The sequence below is a fragment of the Canis lupus genome, chromosome 17, assembly GCF_003254725.2.
Source record: "Canis lupus dingo isolate Sandy chromosome 17, ASM325472v2, whole genome shotgun sequence".
In the NCBI taxonomy this organism is placed as follows: Eukaryota; Metazoa; Chordata; class Mammalia; order Carnivora; family Canidae; genus Canis; species Canis lupus.
Window position 1 is genome coordinate 8,007,003 of NC_064259.1, and position 20,586 is coordinate 8,027,588.

At 33.0% G+C, this 20,586-nt stretch overlaps 1 protein-coding gene across 14 annotated transcripts in view; it reads right to left on the reverse strand.

The window, feature by feature from the left end:
* ROCK2 (Rho associated coiled-coil containing protein kinase 2) overlaps positions 1-20,586 on the reverse strand; it is a 143,850-nt gene that overhangs the window by 81,594 nt on the left and 41,670 nt on the right. For all 14 annotated transcript variants that reach the window (XR_007403332.1, XR_007403337.1, XR_007403336.1 and 11 more), the window contains exon 2: positions 900-981. Coding sequence is in view for 9 of the 14 variants with exons in the window: in XM_049096146.1 (XP_048952103.1) it covers positions 900-981 (82 nt within the window). In the remaining 5 variants the exon portion in view is untranslated. The remainder of the gene's footprint in view (positions 1-899; positions 982-20,586) is intronic.

Sequence of the window (20,586 nt, forward strand, 5' to 3'; positions counted from 1 at the left end):
AAGAAACTAGGTTTAGTTTTTAGCTAAATCTGTCAGTTTTCAAAGGTTGTTTAAAAATCTAACATACATAATAACTCTACATCAAAGAACCAAAACTCTATGGTTTATTAACACATATAAAACAAAAAATACTGACTACCAAAAAGCAGCATGTAAGCTACTCCATTTCTGACTCTGTTGCTTGGCAGGATAACAGGTAAACAGTGATGACCTGTGCAGTCTTAGAGTACATTCTAAATCATGGCAGAGAGCTGCTGTGAAATTACTTGCAAGGCTAATTTTAATAATAAATTTTTAGTTGCCTACTTCCTTGCATAGTAATCACATATTGTAGATATGGTAACTACAGACAAAATTGTTTAATTATGAAAATAGCCCAGTCTCTGACAATTCCAACTTAAAAGGTTTACTGTGTTGATATAAATTACATATTAAATTATTTTGAGAATTTATTCTTAGAATTCAACTTCATTTACATCTTCACTGCAACATCAATACTGGGAAATATTGTTATTGCATATATGACAATAATGGTCATCACATTATCTTTCATTAGCTAGATTGACATGTCTAGATTTACACAAACATAAAGCTCATTAAGTCTCCTAGGTAATGTAAACCTGAGTCTTAATAGTGTTAACATTATTTTAAAAGTTCTCTTTGAACTGCCATAAATAACCTACCCTGAAATCAGTCTTAATAATTCATACAAAATCTTGAACTTTACCTACTTTACAAACTGCAACTAAGTTCTGCAGTTTTGCTTTGAAAATAAAGAATGCTAGTCTTTAAACAAATCAAATAGAAAACTAAAAAATACTTAAGGTTAATAATTTATAGATTCTAATATTAATCTTATCAAAAGTATAGTGATAGGATCAAATATAAAGTTTACTCACATCTATTTAAAAAATTATCTATATTCTTGTTTTTCCTCAAAGCAGGAAAATCCAAATCAAGGACCAAGGAATTTAAGCCATCCTGTTTAACAAAAAAGGAAAAAGAAAGTTGTTACAACTTCCAAATATTCAAAAAAGTCTTTAAATTTTATTATGTTGTTCTTGCTAAATATCAATCCACTTTGATATGAAATTGCCCAGTGGCTCCATATCCAACAGCCCTAACTTGTTCCCTACTGCCAGAAAATATATGAATGATCCTATTATGTTTTCCTTTGTTATTTTAGCCAATAGAAAAATGTCATTTATGTATGTACATATTTGGTGATTAGGTGAGAGAATCTTAAGCAGGCTTCACACCCAGCACGGAGCCCGAGGCTGCACTCCATCTCACAACCTGAGATCATGACCTAAGCCAAAATCAAGAATCGAATGCTTAACTGACTGAGCCACTCACACACCCCTGAAAAAATGTCATTTTAAAATATGCATCCCATGGGGTGTCTGGCTGAGTATGTGACTCTTCATCTCAGGGATATGGGTTTGAGTCCCCACACTGGGTATAGAAATTACTTAAAAAGAAAATACACATTCAGTATTATTTTTTGCTAGTCAGACATCTTCCTTTCTCTCTTCAAATGTCCAATCAAATTTCGCCAAGCTTTGGACTTTAAGAAATACAGTCTAAAGAAATTAAGAAAATAATCCCATTTACAACTGAATGAAAAAGAATAAAATACCTAGGAATAAATTTAACCAAGGTGAAAGACCTGCATGACCTGCATACTGGAAACTATAGACACTCATGAAAAAAAAAAATTGAAGACACAAATAAATGGAAAGATATTCCCTACTTATGGATTAGAAGTTAATATTGCTAAAATGTCCATACTACCCAAGCAATCTGCAGATTCAAAGCAATACCTATCAAAATTCCAATGGCATACTTCATAGAACTATAACAAATAATGTAAAATTTGTATAGAACCACAAAAGGTACCAAATAGCCAAAACAATCTTGAGAAAGAAAAACAAAGCTGGAGATATCATGCTCCCAGATTTCAAACTATACTACAAAGCTATAGTAATCAAAACAGTATGGTATTGGTACAGAAACAGACACACAGAGCAGAAATGAAAGCCCAAGAATAAACTAACACTAACTATATGGACAATTAGTCGCTGAAAAAGGGAAGAACATATAATGGAGAAAGGACAATCTCTTCAATAAATGGTGTTGGAAAAACTGGGTAGCTACAGGCAAATTAAACTGCACAACTATCTTATACCATACACAAAAATTACCTCAAAATGGATTAAAGGGTTGAATGTAAGACCTGACACCATAAAATCCCTAGAAGAAAACATAGGTGGTAAGCTTAACCTAGATCTTAGTGACATCTTTATGTATCTGACTTCAAAGGCAAGGGAAAGAAAAAATAAACAAATGGGATTACATCAAACCAAAGAGCTTATACACAGCAAAGAAAGCCTAGAGAATGGGAGAAGATATTCGCAAACCACGTATCTAATAAGGAGTTAATATCCAAAATATATAAAGAAATCATACAAAAACAAAAAAACCCAAAACTTTATTTAAAAATGGGCAGAGGATCTGAAGAGACATTTCTCAAAAGAAGACATACAGATGGCCAACAGGTACATGAAAACATGCTCAACATCACTAATAATTAGGAAAATGCAAATCAAAACCACAATGAGACATCACCTAACACCTATTAGAATAGCTATTATCAAAGACAAGAAATATCAAATGTCAGAGAGGATGTAGAGAAAAAGGAACCCTGTCACACTGTTAATGGGACTGTAAATTGGTGCAGCCACTATGGAAAACAATATGGAGATTCCTTAAAAAATTAAGAATAGAACTACAATGTGATACTTCTGAGTAATGATCTCAATAATATGAAAACACCAATTTGAAAAGATATATGCACCCGTAAGCTAATTGCAGCATTATTTACAACAGCCAAGGTTTGGAAACAACCTAAGTGTCCATCAATATAGGTGAATAGATAAAGAGGATAGTGTATATACAATGAAATATTACTCAGTCATAAAAATGAATGAAATTTTGCCATATGCAATGACATGGATGGACTTTAAGGATATTATGCTAAGTGAAATAAGTCAGAGAAAGACAAATACCCTACGATTCCACTTATTACATGGAATAAAAAAATGAAGAAATGAACAAAATAGAAAAACAAACTCACAGGCAGACAGCAGACTGGTGGTTACCAGAAGGGAAGGGGATTGGGGGGTAAGTAAAATAGGTAAAGGGGGTCAACTCTATGGTGATGGATAGTAACTAGACTTATGGTGATGATCACTTTGGAATGTATACACATGTCAAATTATAAAGCTTGTACAACCTAAAATTTACATCATAAAAAAAAAATATACCCAAACTAAGGAAATTTCCATTCACTTAATAAGCATTATTTTTTTCCTAATACATACAAAGAAAAGAAAAAATCCAAAAATAGTTATGACACTAACTTTCCTTGCCCTAAGGGAAAACTTAGTCTCAAAAATAAATTTCCCCAAAAAACATAAAAATGGGATAATGCATTGTTCAGATTTCTATTTTTTTAAGTTTTATTTTCCATACTTTCTAAAACAAGCATACAGTAAATTTATGATCAAAATAAGAAAAAGTATATACAAATAACTCGTTGGGGATAAAAGAAGAAAAACAGTAAGAAACAAAGTCTTTACTCAATGGACATGCTTGTGAAGGTAACAGTATTACTAAACACCACTGCACATACTGTTTCATCCCCAAGTAACTCTGAAGAAAGAGGGCATGAAGAAATATTCTTCATTTTAAAAATAAACTCAGGCTTAGAGAGATTAAGTGACTTCGACTTGTCCAAGGTCATGTTACTAGGAAATGACAGAGCAAATACTACCTAAAACTTAAAGGTCCAATAAACTTAACTCATCTGCCTAGTCTCAACAACGAGACTAACACCAATGGAAGGCTGGAAGAGCTGGAGGATTGCAAAAAATAAAACAGCAAATAAAGAGGCCTTTTCCCTAAAAAGAAAAGTATCCAAGTAGGAGGAAAATCAGAGAGGCAATCTGAGGTTTTTAGTTTCTAATTTTAAAGAAATTGCACATACTATGTTTACCATTCAGTTATATTTCATATTTTTATTTTTCAAGAATTTTGACATTTTATGAAAATATTCTTTATTAATTAGAAAGGGGAAAGGTGTTAAGAGTAAACTACAAATACTTTTTATCACAATTAAAAGTCTGTAGAGCCTACTGGTATCTTTTTTCTTTTTCCTACTGGTATCTTTAATGCAGACATAAAACAATCTCAATCCTCTCAAAGTGAAAGAAAAAAAAAACACTAAAAAAATAGTAAATATCCAACTTCCAGTGAAGTTGAAATTTTTAAATTCACACTTTGAGATCCCACACACATCCAAATTCCCCTCTCCAGAACAGTTGAACTTATTTTTCAAGGATTCCAGCATTTTAGCATAGTAGGCTATTTTTAAGTATCAAATTATTGCTATATTTTTATATGATTTTGCTACTTTAATTAAAATATAAAATCTGATTCACTTTTATTGTTAGATATATCCATAATTAATGACTTTAAATCAAAGAAAGGTACATTTGGAAAGCCTTCTTCTGTACCTCCATGAACCTCCACAAGAAGAAAAAAATTTCAATTGACAAGGCAAAAGCATCTATTACAAGAATAAATACCTTCTTCTAGTCAGAGATTTTTCAAATAAATGGAATATGAACACTTCATACAGATACGATAAAAGTTAACTACATTAACATCTCCATCTACATACAATGAAGAAAAAAAATTTTTTGGAAAAAAAGAACTACAGCTTCATATCAGTAAAAGGATTGAACCCTTGCTGAACCCACATCCTCCCCACAAGTTATCACAAAATGTGGGATTATGTTAAGATTAAATAGTCAAGAAGAAAAACTCAAAAGTCAGAGATTTTTCAGCAGTCCCAACAATTAGAGCAAGTATTCAACTCATTAATAATTCCATTTTGGTTTTTTTAAGTCATTTTTTTTTTCATTTTTTAAAGATCAAATACTATCTCATGTGTGCATTTAGTTTTACTTTTATACACTATTTTTAAATGATACTATATACTTTAATCTGCTAATAATTTATATTTGAAGAAAATGTAGGAAGTAATATATACTTATAAATTTACATTTATACTTGAGGTTTTTATATTTATAAATTTTCACATCTGAAGTGTATTCTATTCAGTATCACTTATTAAGAAACAAATTATAATTTTTTTTTAAGCTACCGATATTTTAAGTACATGAAAAATATTTAGATCCAATGGTTAGGTTAGCTCAGGACTTAATTGAAAGCCTATGTCTATGACCTTCCCTGTAATGTAGTTTTATATAAACTTTAGGTAGTAAGATTTTTTTTTCTTCACATCTGTGATTTCAACTCTGATTCTCTTCTTAGAAAGTGATACTAAGCGGAGATAAAGATATTTTTAAAAGAACTCAAAACTACCAAAACTCCAAACCAATGAAGAAAATTAACACTATTTGTCCCTTTCATCACTTCCAAATGCACAAAAAAAAATAGGATAATATTTAAAAGTTTTGTTTTGTTTTGTTTTGAGAGTGAGAGAGAGAGAACACGAGCTGGGGGAGGGACAAAGGGGGAGGGAGAGAGAATCCTAAGCCTGCTCCATGCCCAGCAAAAAGCTCAATGCAGCCCTTGATCTCATGACCCTGAGATCATAACCTGAGCTAAAATCAAAAGTCAGACGCTTAACCAACTGAGTCACCCAGGCACCCCTAAAAAGAACATTTAAAAGTGCTAAAACAAAACACCACCACCACAAAATATTCAAGGACCAGAGAGAAAAATGCCAAATAATGAACAGGAGCCAAAGGCACAAAGATCTAGATAGAGGATTTCAGGGCAGGAAGCAGTAAAACCAATGACTGAGAATTAAAAGGGCCTAAATGTAGTGTAGTAAAGGGCCAAAATCAGACTGATTACTGGGAATACAGTAGCTGAAATGAAAATCCCAGCCCCTAAGAGAGACACTGGAAAACATCTTACTGCCCAAGTTTTTTACAAAACTACATAACTAGGTAGATCAGATACAGCTTTCAATCAAGTCTTAAGCTAAGATTTCAGAGCTTGTCCAGTTACTAAATCACCCACATCTCTAATATCACTGGTTAAGAAATATGAATCAGCTCCAATACTGGACTGTGGTTGTCTATATGTGTATATATGAAAAAATTAGCATCGGAAGAAGGCAGAGAGAACACTGCATTATACTACAGTCTTCCCTGAATAAACAGGTACAAGTCAACACTCAATCTTTCCCATTATAATTATCACGGTGGAAAATATATATGTAATGGCCTATTTTCCTAACTTTTCCTGAATGCAGAGCCTTTTAAATTTTAATTGTCAAGAAAGAATGAAGTACTGGACTTGATTTCATTTTCACTATAAACCGCTTCTAAACATCTGTTTTAAAATATCCAAATAAAATGCATTCCTCTTCTCCACATCCCAGAAAAAACAATCTGGAAAGACTTCAGCAACCTGGAATGTCTGAAGTGATAAGCAAAATGATGGAGACCCTATTCTAGGAATTTCAATTGTTAAATGCCGCACAAAATATCGTATAGCTGAAAACTGTATGCAATTATGAGCTGTCAGCATATGGATAGTATTTGAAGCTATAAAACTAAAGTAAGATCTCTAAAGAAGTGAATACAGACAAATAAAAAGGACCAAGGGACTGAGCCCTGGAACACACCAATATTAAGAGATTGAGAAGAGGGGGCCAAGGAGGAATCGGTAAAGAAAGAAGAAAATCAAAACCTCTATTGTCTTGGAAGCCAGGTAGAGTATAGCAAGAGCAAGAGAGTGATCCATAGTCAATGGGATTGGTAAGTATAGCTATCCAAGGTTGAGAATTCAGTAATGTAGATACCATCAGTACTTTCATCAGAGCTATTTAAATTATAATTTTTATTTTTTTTTAAATTATAATTTTTAATTTAAAATCTTCTTAGTACTTCTGGACTTGTATTTAAAAAACGAAGCAGGGGGATCCCTGCCTGGGTGGCTCAACGGTTTAGCACCTGCCTTCAGCCCAGGGCGTGATCCTGGAGTCCTGGGATCGAGTCCTGTATTGGGCTCCCTGCATGGAGCTTGCTTCTCCCTCTGCCTCTCTCTCTGTGTCTCTCATGAATAAATAAATAACATCTTTAAAATAATTAATTAATTAATTAATAAAAAATGAAGCAAAACCTTTAAGATGTTATTTTGGGTTCACACTCAAAGACTTTAAATAACACCTAGCATTCAACTTGGCCATAAATTATGTAATAGGTCAATACAGTATTTGTTATTAATAATAGGAACTCTTCTTGACTCCTTTATGGCATTAACTGTACATAGCATTTTACACAAAGTTGACATTTTAGTTCTCACAACAATATATAAGCTAGGTTCTATAGTTATACCCGTATCAGTAAGTATAGAAACTATAGTTATAAGGTAGGTTAAAAAAAATGCCCAAGTCAACAGTTTATGAGCGGCATTACTAGAATTTTATGACACATTTATACTTTCAACATTACTGAACTTTTTAAATTTCTATTTATTTGAGATAGAGCAAGAGAGAGCATGTACAGGGGTAGAGGAGGATGGGGGAAGGAGGGGGGAGGGAGGGAGAGGGAGGGGGAGAGAGAGAGAGAGAGAGAGAAGGAGAGAGAGAAAGAGAAAAGCAGGCTCCTCACTGAGCAGGGACCCTGGGATCATGCCCTGAGCCAAAGGCAGACTCTCAAATGACTGAGCCATCCAGGTACCCCTAAATATTACTGAACTTAAAGTTAATAAAGTTATTCCTCTAAAAGAATACAACAACATCCAGTTTTTAAAGTTAAGACAACAAAAGAATAGGAAACATATTTCTGTGTATCTGCTGTACAGATAAGTAACCAGGAAATGTTACTTAAATGAATTTTTAATACATTTCCTCTTTCTGTTACCACAACTTCCAAATACAAATATGAAACTAAAAATAGCAGGATCAGGGGTGCCTGGGTCCAACTCTTGATCTCAGTTCACGTCTTGGTCGCAGGCTTGTGAGTTTGGGCCCCACACTAGGTTCTGCACGAGTGGGGCCTACTCAACTTTAAAAAAAAAAAAATAGTATGACCAAACAAATCCAACTTAGGAAATAAAATTTTTTAAGCCACCCTAAATGCACACAGAGAAACTTCTGAATCCTAAGTATACTCCATATTATTTTTGTAGTACACCATCTATTTCACAACAATCTAAGTCATATTAACTGATCTGCTATCATTTACCAATATCGGATGAATAAAATCCTTACTGCTTATTTTACAAAATAGCTTTGTAAGTACATTAGTCTCAGATCAGTAGGACAAATTAAAATAGCTTTGTAATAAGTACATTAGTCTCAGATCAGTAGGACAAATTAAATGAACTAAATGTATCATGTCACCTAACAAAAACTATTATTTAAAGGATAAAAAGGAAAATAAATAAAAGAGTACTGGATAAGTGTCTCACACGTATTTTGTATCATATAAATCAACTTCACCATATAATGCTGAATAGCTAACTTAATGAAGCATAGTAACAGTTTTCCTGTTTGCTTATATAAATCCTCAGCTTTCTATAGTTGTAGTAAAATGAGTTCTTAAAGCTCCCTACTGCCTTAAAACAATTTAGATGGTACAGTAATTAAGTAATAGGTTTGTAACATAGTACCATTCATATTTAGAACACTTAAAACAGGGTAATCTATCAAAAACTTGCTTAGAACCTGAACTCTGAGTTGTAGGTTAACGCGAACCTCCTTGATCCTAAGCCTTTCTAAAGTCTCTGTACTTGGACAGGCTCCTGACCTCTAGCACCCTTTTGGCCTCACGTATCAATGTGGTTTAGCACAGTACTCTTCCAGGTCCTGCCTTTATCTAATATTTTGTCTGTTATATTTTGTTCATCATAATTTTTTGCATTTTACTAAGTACTGTGATAAAATATCATTTATTTTCAGTATGGTAGGGTTTTGTCACTCCCTTAAGTTTTGGGCCTATAGCATGTGCCTCCCAGGCATCAGTCTGACTCCATCCTGGTGCTAAGAGACTGGAATCTCTGGGACACTCATGAACTACAGCATGTTTTAATTATAAAAGAATGTGCAAAGCATCACACAATTGACTTGATCAAAGGTTCAGAAAAATAATTGGTCAAAAAATTAAGTGTAGAGTTAATAATAGTACTAATGGTGGAAGTGCCCGTGTTGACAATAATAAAGCAGCTGCTGTATACAGAGCTGTATACAGACACTGTGTCAAACACTTTCTATAACATCACCTCATGTAACTCACTGAATTTTCCATGTAGACTGTAGAAGTTAAGCATTAACATTTTTTTTTAATTGAAGAAATTAAGCTTGGAGAACTTAATTTCTCAGAATTGCAGTTAAAAGTAGCAGGGTTGGGATTGGACTTAATGGTGCTTCACGTAAATATTAGTATTTGCAGTATTTTAACTATGTTCTAAATTTTTTCTCCTAAAAATATTGTCAATAAGAAGATACAAATCAAAGTACTAGTCATACTGTAATCCATTGTTCAGAAACACTCGAATGAAGTTCACATCAAACTTTATTTGTATAACTATACTTCGGTTTAAAAATCAACAATTGTATTTTTTCTTCTAGAAACAAGGTTTTCCTCCTCAAGGAATATGTAATATTTTACTATTCCCTGCATAATAGAGAAAATCAGTAACTTATCTCCCCATTATAAAATTATCAGAATAGTTAATACATCATCTGATTGAATCCTTTTCCTAATTTAACAGTGGTATTCAGCTGAAAAACTACCAGCAGATAAACAGAGTCGCTATTCTAATACTGACTATAAACAAATCAGACTTAAAAAATATTTTGCATATCTGTAACTCACAAAATTAAGTATCATATATAGATTTTTAAACTCAACCCTCCTGCCCCCAAAAAACCCTGTTCATTCAAGGTAACAAATATACAAAGAAAATACTAATACTGTTAGCAATAATAATAATAATAGTAAAGAAGTATGTTGGAGATAACCGCCAACAACACAAAGCAACATTTATTAGATCTTTGTGGATTTATATCTAGAGAGAATGTCAAGCTACTCTAACAATAGTGCCATTTCAACATTTTTCAAATTTTGAAGTTAAAATATAAACAAAGTTTTGTTTACTAGTACTTTGTTTACTAGAAGGTAAAACAACTTGGTCACATTTTCACTCAAAGACAAAGAACAGTCCTCCAAACCTCTGTTCGTTGTCAACTGCTTAATTAATTAAACCAACAGAATAATTTCTTTCATTTTATACATAGAAGTTTGCCCATATGATTTCCACCCACCAAGAACCTAAATATAGAAGATCATTTCCACAAGTTATGAAGTTAACATTTCAGCTTCATCTCTAGACTCTATCCATAAAACCAATCAATCACTCAACAAATATTAGTTATTATTTCCATTATTTTCAATAGCATATAAATACTTTACATTTAGGGATTACATAATTCAAGACTTGTAGAGTTAAAAGTGTTTTATATTTGACTTTAACATCTAAATCTATCAGCACATCTTTGCTTCTAACAGATGGAAACAAAAACAGTTCCATTACTAATTTAATGGCATAAAGAAAGCTCTTTTACTTCTTTAAATTTCATTTTCAACATCTGTATAATACAACATCTAAATCACAGGACTAGGCTGACAACTAATCAAGTTTTGTTTATGAAGCCAAATAAAGGGTAAGTCTGAAAAGTACTAGTTACTATACCTATTTTTGTTATGAATGCATTTCTATAGTAATCAATTGGACAAACGTTTTATTCCCAAGTAGCTTTTAATCTTCCTTCAACTTTATACAGCTTGAAATTTTATTTCAGCCAATTAAAATCTGGGAGTGTTAGGAGTAACATTATTTATCATAGTGAGAAATTCAAAGCAACCTAAAAATCTGGAAAAGAAAAACTAAGATTTTAGTAAGGCTTGGTAGAGCTATATTAAGCAGTCATTAAAAATGCCAATTATAGACTACATAAGAAGTAAAACAAGATATTAACATTAAAAGAAAAGCACAAAGTATAAAATTGAATGTATGATAATTCTATTCAAAGGACTATGCGTATGAAAAATTTTGAATGGAAATGCAACAAAATGAATATAGAAAATGTGATACCATGATGGAGTTATATAATTTTATTTTTTCTTACTCTAAATTTTAACATTTTTTGTAGTATATTTTGTAACATAATAAAATATAGTAAAATCTAAATGTTCACTAGTTCAAGATATAAGGTACTACAGAACACACAATAAATTCAGACGTCAAAAAAATTATTTATCTATAGCTCTCCATATTTCTACTGAAAACATCCTATTTTAAATTCCAACTTTTCACTGTTCTCTGCCTCCTACATATCATATGTTCTTTTTCTCCCTGAAAGCTATCTGGAATTCAAATAAACGTTGTTTCTGCCCAAAACTTGAACTGGGATTTTTATAGCGATTAACAGATTAATTTGGCAAGAACTGACTTCTCATCCCAAAAGCAAGGCAGATCTCTCCATCAAATTAAATTCTCTATTTCCTCCACTGAAGTATTATTTGTATATATTCCATACATTTCTTGCTAAATCTATTGCTAAGCATTTTACATTTCTGTGGCTATTATCACATTTAATTACGTTGGCCATGAAAGACACTGAGCTCCATTGAGACAAAACTGTAATTAAAGTTCCTAACAAAAACATATTGGATATATCCCATTTCTCACTAATTAATGATGTTCAAATATAAATTAGGTAATTAAAAAGCAAATGTGATTTCCTTAAAACTGTTTAAAGGAAGAGTAGTATAAATGTCATGAAAAACATGAATGAGGGGTATGGGGCTGACAAACTATACTCAGAACCCCCCTCATCCTGACTCAGGTGCTGATTATATCATGAGATAAAAATGAGTAAGAAACTCTCCCTCAAGTTTGCAAAATTTCAACCACGGTTTTCTATTATAGAGACCTATCCTCCACTTTTAAATCCTTATTTGTGCTAGAAGTGCTGGGACAGGAGGGGTAATGAGGAGTCATATAACGTTATACTCTTTATCACATCTTCCCGGTGGAAAAAAAATACATTTCTTATAACTCTTAAAACCACCTCAGCAATTGAAGATAATAAGTAGACAGCTGAACTCTCAGGTGAAAGAGATGGAATTAAAGAAATTTCTAATACAAAACTATCCTTGCCTCTTATTAGATTTTGATATGTCACTATAGTTATTAGTATTTTTTAAAACTATAAACATTTAAATCTTTCATTTCATATCCCACAAAAAAAGCAATTGCTGGAAATATTCCAGTTTCAGGTCATTATACTGAGAGACATACACTATCCTCAGTTTTCTAGTCAATTGCTAATCAAATATAAACAATGAAATTCTAAAGGCACAACCAAGTATCAAGCTCTTATGAAAATCAGAGGGCAAAAATATATATACCCATAAATCACATTAGGAAATCAACCTATACTGAGTACCTACTTTGTGCCAAGGAAAGTCACTTTCTCATTTAATTCCCATAAAAAAACAAACTGAAAAAGGAACATAGATACTGGAAAAATGTTTTTATTTTTAAGAGAGAGAGAGCACACGCAAGAGACAGCAAGCGTGCACAAACAAGGGGAATGGCAGGCAGAGGAACAGAAAGACGCAGACTCCCCACTGAGCAGAGTCTGATCATGACCTGAGCCGAAGACAGATGCTTAACCCACTGAGCAATCCTGGTGCCCTAGAAAAATATTTTTTGACAGCCATTTAAGTATATGAGAGACTCAGCAGTTCTAACCAAAAGCAGCTATTTCTGCTACCCATACAACTACTACTAGAAAACAGTGAAAGAAAACTTCAGCAAAAAAAATATTGGTGGTTGTTTGTTTTTAAAGTATACACTCCTTTCCCTTCTAACTATATATGTAACTTTGCACTCAGTGTCCCAACTACTCTTACTGCAAAACTACAAAATTCTTCTCAATAAAAACTACAGAAGCAAGGCATATTTCATCCTCACCTAGGAAGCAACATTTCTTCTACACATTTGAGATTTTTTAGTAATTAGAAAAAAAATTAACAATTAGAAAAAATAATTAGAAATTTAATATTAGAAAAACATTTTAAACCTTTTAAATTAAGTATCTCTCCTATCTCTCTTTTGTCCATTTACTTTCCCCGTAAATAAAAGAAGATGAGCAAGTCTTCCTAAGGGAATCTAATACACTATTTTTTGGTCTGTTTTACCTTTTGGTAATACATACATTATTATTTGGCAGAGAAAAGGTCTCACTGCTAAAATAATGTAAAAACAAATATAGACAAATCTAGAGTTTCTAAAAGCTAATTATTAACCATCATTTCACACATCATTCCTCTGCAATAGTGCTCAATTTCTAGCAATAACAGCACCTCAAGTAGGAATAAGAATTTCTTGTCATTCAAATTTAGATACGCATTTGTAACTCTGGCTTAAAAAAAATTACCTGAAAACACTGAACCTAAATCATCTTAACTAGAAATCCTATTCAAAGGGAAAAAGTAATGAAACACACACATATCTGGACTTTATTCTGAGAATCAACTTCTGTGGTCGATAATTCTATCTACTTCTACCCTAGGACCCAGTAATATATTTCCAAGTATCCACCAGATATCCAACAAACCTCAGAAATCTCCCATGTTGGGTGTGTGTTTGTACTCAACAGGAGTATATAAGATGATCCACAGAAGTACAGGAAGAAAATATAATTTTGCCCAGTTAGCCTTAAAATTTTCATCCCACTCTTGTTAGCTTTCACTGAAGTGTGACATATACTACAGTTTGCATGCATCTTATCATGAGTAGATATTACCTACTAAATTTTTTTAAATTCTCTAGTAGAATAATTATCAAGGAGATTTAAAATATTCCATTTTTAGAAAGAAAGAAAGAAAGAAAGAAAGAAAGAAAGAAAGCAAGCATTCCATTTTGACGTGTAAGACATATGCCGAAGTTACCAAACTGTAAAATTTGAATATGTATAATTTATTATATTACACCTCAATTAAAGCTATTTGAAAAATGAATGTAATATATATATTCACAGACTTAAGATAATACTAAAATGCAAATAGTACAAACAAAAAGAAAATGGCAGTTAATCAAATTATAAAAGGCTCAAACAACAGCAAGTTAATATCACCCTCCTAAAATTAAAAATGCCAAAGCTATTATGAATTGCATTCATAATCATTAATAATGTATAATACTATAATTATTACATTATTATAATCTTAATTTCTATAACAATTATGTCATGCAACTGGGATAGAAAGGAATGATTAGAATATTAAGTAAAATACATTATTTTTTCCAGCTTGTTAATATACTTTTTAAAGATTTATTTTTTAGAAAGAGTGCAAGCAAGTGGGGGGAGCTGCAGCAGGAGAGAAAATTCTGAAGCAGACTCCCCTCTGAGTATGGAGCCCTCATCACAGGACCCTAAGATCATTACCTGAGCTGAAATCAAGAACAGGCTGTTTAACTGACTAAGCCACCCAGGTGCCCCGTTCGTTAATATTTTCATATGATGGGCAAGCTTTCTCAAATTAAAAAGAAAGCCTTCAAAATATAAGACACTAAGAAAAAAGCTAAAAATCTTCCTGAAATGCCTTCCTAAAATATAAATAGTAGCTTCAAAGATCCCTACACTGTTCATGACATTAAGCTATCTGGGGAGGATACAAGTACAGATGAAAAACCGGAGAAGACATTTTTCCCCTTTTTTTTTTTTTTTTTTTTTTTTTTTTAAAGAAAGCTGATGAAGGGTATGAAAGTAAAGGCCTTCATAGGTCTAAATCTCCAAGAAAACAGTACAAGCCTCAAGATTTAAGGCTGCAGAGACTGGAATGTCTGTGATGCTGAATACAAATGCCAAGATTTAACTGTGTTGATATTTTTATTTGAGTTGTTACTGCTTTCGTTAGTATTCTGGTTGCAAGTTGTGTAGGTTCTGAGTCTGATCCTACCCTATTTTTTCTCTTAAACCTTGTTAGTTATGGTACATGATTTTTCCAGAACATAAAGCTTTTCAGGAATTCTATTTCATTTCTGTGACTAACAAAGCCAAAGCCACCACAATTAGAAAAATATTTAAAACCTAAACAACAGGAATATGAAAACAAATTTCTATAATTCTTTGCATAATGTTTCATGCCTGAGTGCTATCCAGCATGTTACCAGTTTTCATTAAACTCAATGATAAATGTTTGGAAGGTTCTTTTGTGTTTCAGTGTTTTTGTTTTGTTAGTTTCTTTAACATAAAAAAAAAGATGATAGATTTTAAACAGTCAGAGGCCACTGGGAAACACTGGTTCTTCTAAGGTTCTTTTTAATGGCTAAAATCATGAAAAACAGTATGGCAAAAAACTAAAGTTCATTTTCTTGACAGCCAGTATCTTCAGAAGGCACACAGAAAAAAATAACTGAAAAGCTGAAGAAATGAGTAACAAATTATACAATGAGAGGTTTACTACACAATTGGAATAAAATACATACTTTTTTTAAACTGATCAATTTAAAAATGGCTGGATACTGTTACAATGAAGAAATAACTGATGAAAATATATTCTCAATGTAAATTACTTCTTTAATGAAAGTAATATTAAAAAGAAAACACCTTTGTAACAGCAACCACTGATACTTTAACTGAAATATAAAACTGCCTCTGGAACAAATGTCCTACTACAAATGAAACTCATTCACTGCATCATTCACAGAACAAGTTTTTACAACTAAGAAATTAAACCCTTATGAAGGCAAAGTAATACAATATGTCATCAACACTGTAAAATTTATAAAAATAAGATTGTTAAAGTATAGAATTTTTCAATTCTTTGTAGTGAGATGAAGAACGACCATATAAAATTTCATACAAAGTTTCTTTAATGCAAAAGTTTGCTGGCTATTTTGTCACAATGAACTTTAAAAAGTTACTGAACTTATAGATGAATTATTGTTTTTCTTCTATTAAGAAAACCCCAAATATGTGGCCTTGTTCATAATAACAGGTGCCTATTAATAGTATGCTGGCAGATATTTCTGGGGAAAAAAATTATAGATTTTGTCTAAGTAAAAGTGGAATTTTAACAATAAGAAAAGAAAAATTTTCGTTTTGGAAGATACTTTTGCCATGGAGAAAGTATTTTGACTAGGGAGACATCCAGACATGTTTCCATCCATATGTGAATTTTACAGATAATAACATGCTTTTGCCTATTAAAATTGTTTAACTTTCACATTGTGTTTTAAAAACTTGCAAACCTAATTTTCTGACCCAGTTAAAAATAAAGATGTTCAGCAGGTTTTAACCACGTTTGTTATAACATAGGTGTTTAAATACTGGCCTCACTAGGGAAAACAGAAATTTACTAACTGAACCTTAATAACTACATAAAAAAGTCATAGGACTGGTAGGCAGAATTGGAAAATGAATAGTATGATTTAGTAACTACAGTCACTGATATATCCACTTGTATCCATACATCTTCATGAAATTAAAAAAAAATTATTATAGTCCTTAAAACCCAATAGCAAAATAATTGAACTTCCAACCTCATCTTTAAATCACTGAAACAGTTAAGCCAAATTAAGCATTTTTGTGTTTTTATACCATTATAAGACGAATACCTCAAAAAATGTTATTTATAGATTTTTATATGTATTTTGGAATGTATGTAATATTTTAATATAATGATACAAATTATAAAGACACATCTATTTGATGATATATCTTTTACTGATGAAACAAGATTAAAAGTTTGGAGATCACAAACTCTTTATTTTTTTTTTTTTTTTTTTTTTTTAAAGATTTATTTATTTATTTATGATAGAGATAGACACAGAGAGAGAGAGGCAGAGACACAGGAGGAGGGAGAAGCAGGCTCCATGCTGGGAGCCTGATGTGGGAATCGATCCAGGGACTCCAGGATCACGCCCTGGGACAAAGGCAAGAGCTAAACTGCTGAGCCACCCAGGGATCCCCACAAACTCTTTAAATGTAAGAATTTTTTATTACCTTCCTTAAGGGTAAAAACTTGTTATTTACATTCCAAGCATACAATATATTCCCCAAAACTGTTGTGTAAATGAGTATTTAACCAATATCTTGGTATCAACATGTCCAAAACCTAATTAGTCATTCTCTCATTCATACCTACTCCGTATCTGGCAAGTAGCGCCATCCTAGGAAAGTCAAGTTTCCTTTGACCCTTACACCCTGTAATTCCTTCTGTGCTGTGAACTACTCTGGTCTCACAGTTGTTCCCTTCTCCACTTCTTTTCCTATGTTTGCTCAGATTCTTATTTCTTACCTACTAACTAGTTTCCCTGCCTTTAATGACCCTCTACTCTAGTTCATCTCCATTCTACTCCTGAATAGTCAATCTTCTTATAATTTAAATCTGTATGTCTCATGCCCTCCTTATCTGCTCCAGCCACACTGCCTTTCTTAAGGTTTTAAAACCATAACAGAGGCCCTACACAAGAAGTAAGTGGGAACAGGGTAGGAAGGTAGCTCTGAAGCAGCCAGGGCCTTCACAAGAAAGAACATCTGAGCAGCAACCAAGTTTTATGGGGTGGGGAGCTGGCAACATATGGAGGAACTGAGCAAATTATGATCTATATAACAGGAACAAGTTTTTACTACTTGGAGAAGAGATACAAATATGAGAAAAAAAGAAAGCTAGAATGAACAAATGGTATTGGGATGGAATTAGAGTTATCAGGGTAAATACACAATTTTCAGTAAAGATATACAAATACAGATGTAGATGTAAGTGTACACACACACACCTATGCTTTCTTCATCTGTCCACTGAAAGAGTCTGAGTACACAGATACTCCAACAGCAATGAGAACATGGTTTTGAAATACCACTCTCCTCTGAAAAAAAATTAAGGCTCCTCAGAGAAATGGCTGATTCCAGGACTACAGAAAGAAAATTACAAAATGAGCCTGTAGCATCTTGTGGCAAAAGTGGGGAGGTGTACAGTGATAAAATGACATAGAATTATACATAAGCATCATATCAATACCAATAGCCTAATCTTGATAGTGTACTATAGTTATATAAAACATAAACATTAAGAGAAATTTGGGTAAGGATACAAAGGACCATTCTGTGTTATTTTTGGAACTTCCTGTGAATTTGTTTTATTTGAATAAAAGTTTTTTGAAAAAAAGTAAAGAAGTACACAAAGATTGATGGGAAAACATCAAAAGGATGTAACAAGCCAGCCTGAAAGGGCTCCCAGTGGCAAATGTGGGGCAATCTGCGTATTAAAATAAATAATGAGGGCAGCCCCAGTGGCTCAGCAGTTTAGCGCCTGCCTTCGGCCCAGGGCCTGATCCTGGAGTCTCCGGATCAAGTCCCATGTCGGGCTCCCTGCATGGAGCCTGCTTCTCCCTCTGCCTGTCTCTCTGCCTCTCTCTCTCCCTGTCTCTCATGAATAAATTAAAAAAAAAAAATCTTAAAAAAAAATAAATAATGACAGTAATAGAGTATAACCCATTGAATAAAAAAAGAATTCCTGATATAAATAAATGTATATGAAGTAATTCTTTCTTCTAGTAAAACACCAACTAAAAAATGTATTAGAAATATTAAAAGTTCAATGAGCTATCCATTGAGCAACAGAGCCAAAACTAGAAAAAATATTAAATCAGAATATCACTATTTGGCAATCTTCATAGTAAAAATTAATTTAGATGAAAAACATCAATGGATACTAAAACTAATGGGTGAAAGTAGGAACAGAAACATGATTTTACATAGTCCCAGAGTATCTCCCTATAAATACTTATTAATTACAAAGGAAGGGGGAAGACATCATCTTTAATCAAGTAATCTAAGCTAACATTACCACAAAATAGGATTCATTAAGAATACAATGTCACTTCTATGAAACTGCAGCCAAAAATACAATTCTTGGGTCTAATCATTAGAAACATTACACACCCAAACTGAGGGATATTCTACAGAATGACTGGCTTATAACCTTCAAAACTGCAAATAGTATGAAAACCAAGAAAGACTGAGAAACTGTTCCAAATTGAAGGAGATTAAAGAAACATGAGAGCTGGATGCAATGCATGATCCTGGATTAGATCCTTTTGGTCTAAAGAATATTATTTGGGCAATTAACAAAACTTGAGGGACATGTGGGTGGCTCAGGGACGCCTGGGTAGCTCAGCGGCTGAGCATCTGCCTTCAGCTCAGGACGTGATCCTGGGGTCCTGGGAGAGTCCCCTCGAGCTCCGTGCAGGGAGCCTGCTTCTCCCTTGGCCTGTGTCTCTGTCTCTCTGTGTCTCTCACAAATAAAAAAAATAAAATCTTAAAAAAGAAAAAAAAATTGAATGAGGGCTCTCAGTAAAGTATATAAAGGTTTGAAAACTTTTCCTTAAGTTGGGGACACCTGGGTGGCTCAGTGATTGGGCATCTGCCTCCCATTCAGGGCATGATCCTGGGGTTCTGGGATTGAGTCCCGCATGGGGCTCCTCACAGGGAGTCTGCTTCTCCCTCTACCTATGTCTCTGTGTCTCTCTCTCTCTGTGTCTCTCATGAATAGGTAATTAAAATCTTAAAAAAAAACACACAACTTTTTCTTAAGTTGGAAACTGTTTCCAAATAATAAGTTTTTTTTTAATGTCACACCAAGCCATTTTCCTGACTCAAGGTCTTTGGATTTGCCCTATCCAAAAATTATCGAACCATGTATCTGCATGGCTAATTCTCCTACTTCCACCAGGTCTTAAGTCTTCAGAGAAACCTTAGTATCCGTACTGTCAACACTCTATATATATTCATACCATTCGCCTTGTTTCAATTTTTTTCTCCTTGCCATAAATTACTATCTTAGGCAATTGTTTATTATTATCTGGCTCCCCATTAAATGTAAAGTGATAGCAGGGAATTTTTGTTTTGTTCACTGCAAGGCCTAATCCAGGACCTGACAAGTGGTAGTTGCTAAATTCACATACTTATTAGACTAAATGTACACAAAGTCCTTGGAACACAAAGAACTTAAGACACAACTACAAAACAAGTTCACTTTATCAATCACATCAAGGAACACTGAAGCAGGTAAAAAGACCTCTACTATTCATTTGATAGCTCTGGGGTATCATTTCAACAAATATGTCCGTAGCAGAAATGAATGAGCTAATGTCCTTGCTCTAAGGAGCTTAGTGAGCAAACCTATTTCCATCGGAAAGCAAACTGCACTACTGCAGCCAGCTAAGGCAACAATATTTACCAAGAGCATGTGGAAAATTCAATATAAACACTCTAAATGCTGACAGACAAGAATTAACCATATCAGACTTGACTGAAAACTGTAGATAAATACACAGAAAACCAAGTTTTCTCTAGGAGGAAAAAAAAGACATTCAAATAAAACCAGTGGTGCAAACCAAGGAACATAATATAACATGTCTCTGATTTTATTACTATTTTTCCTTGAAAAACTATCAAGA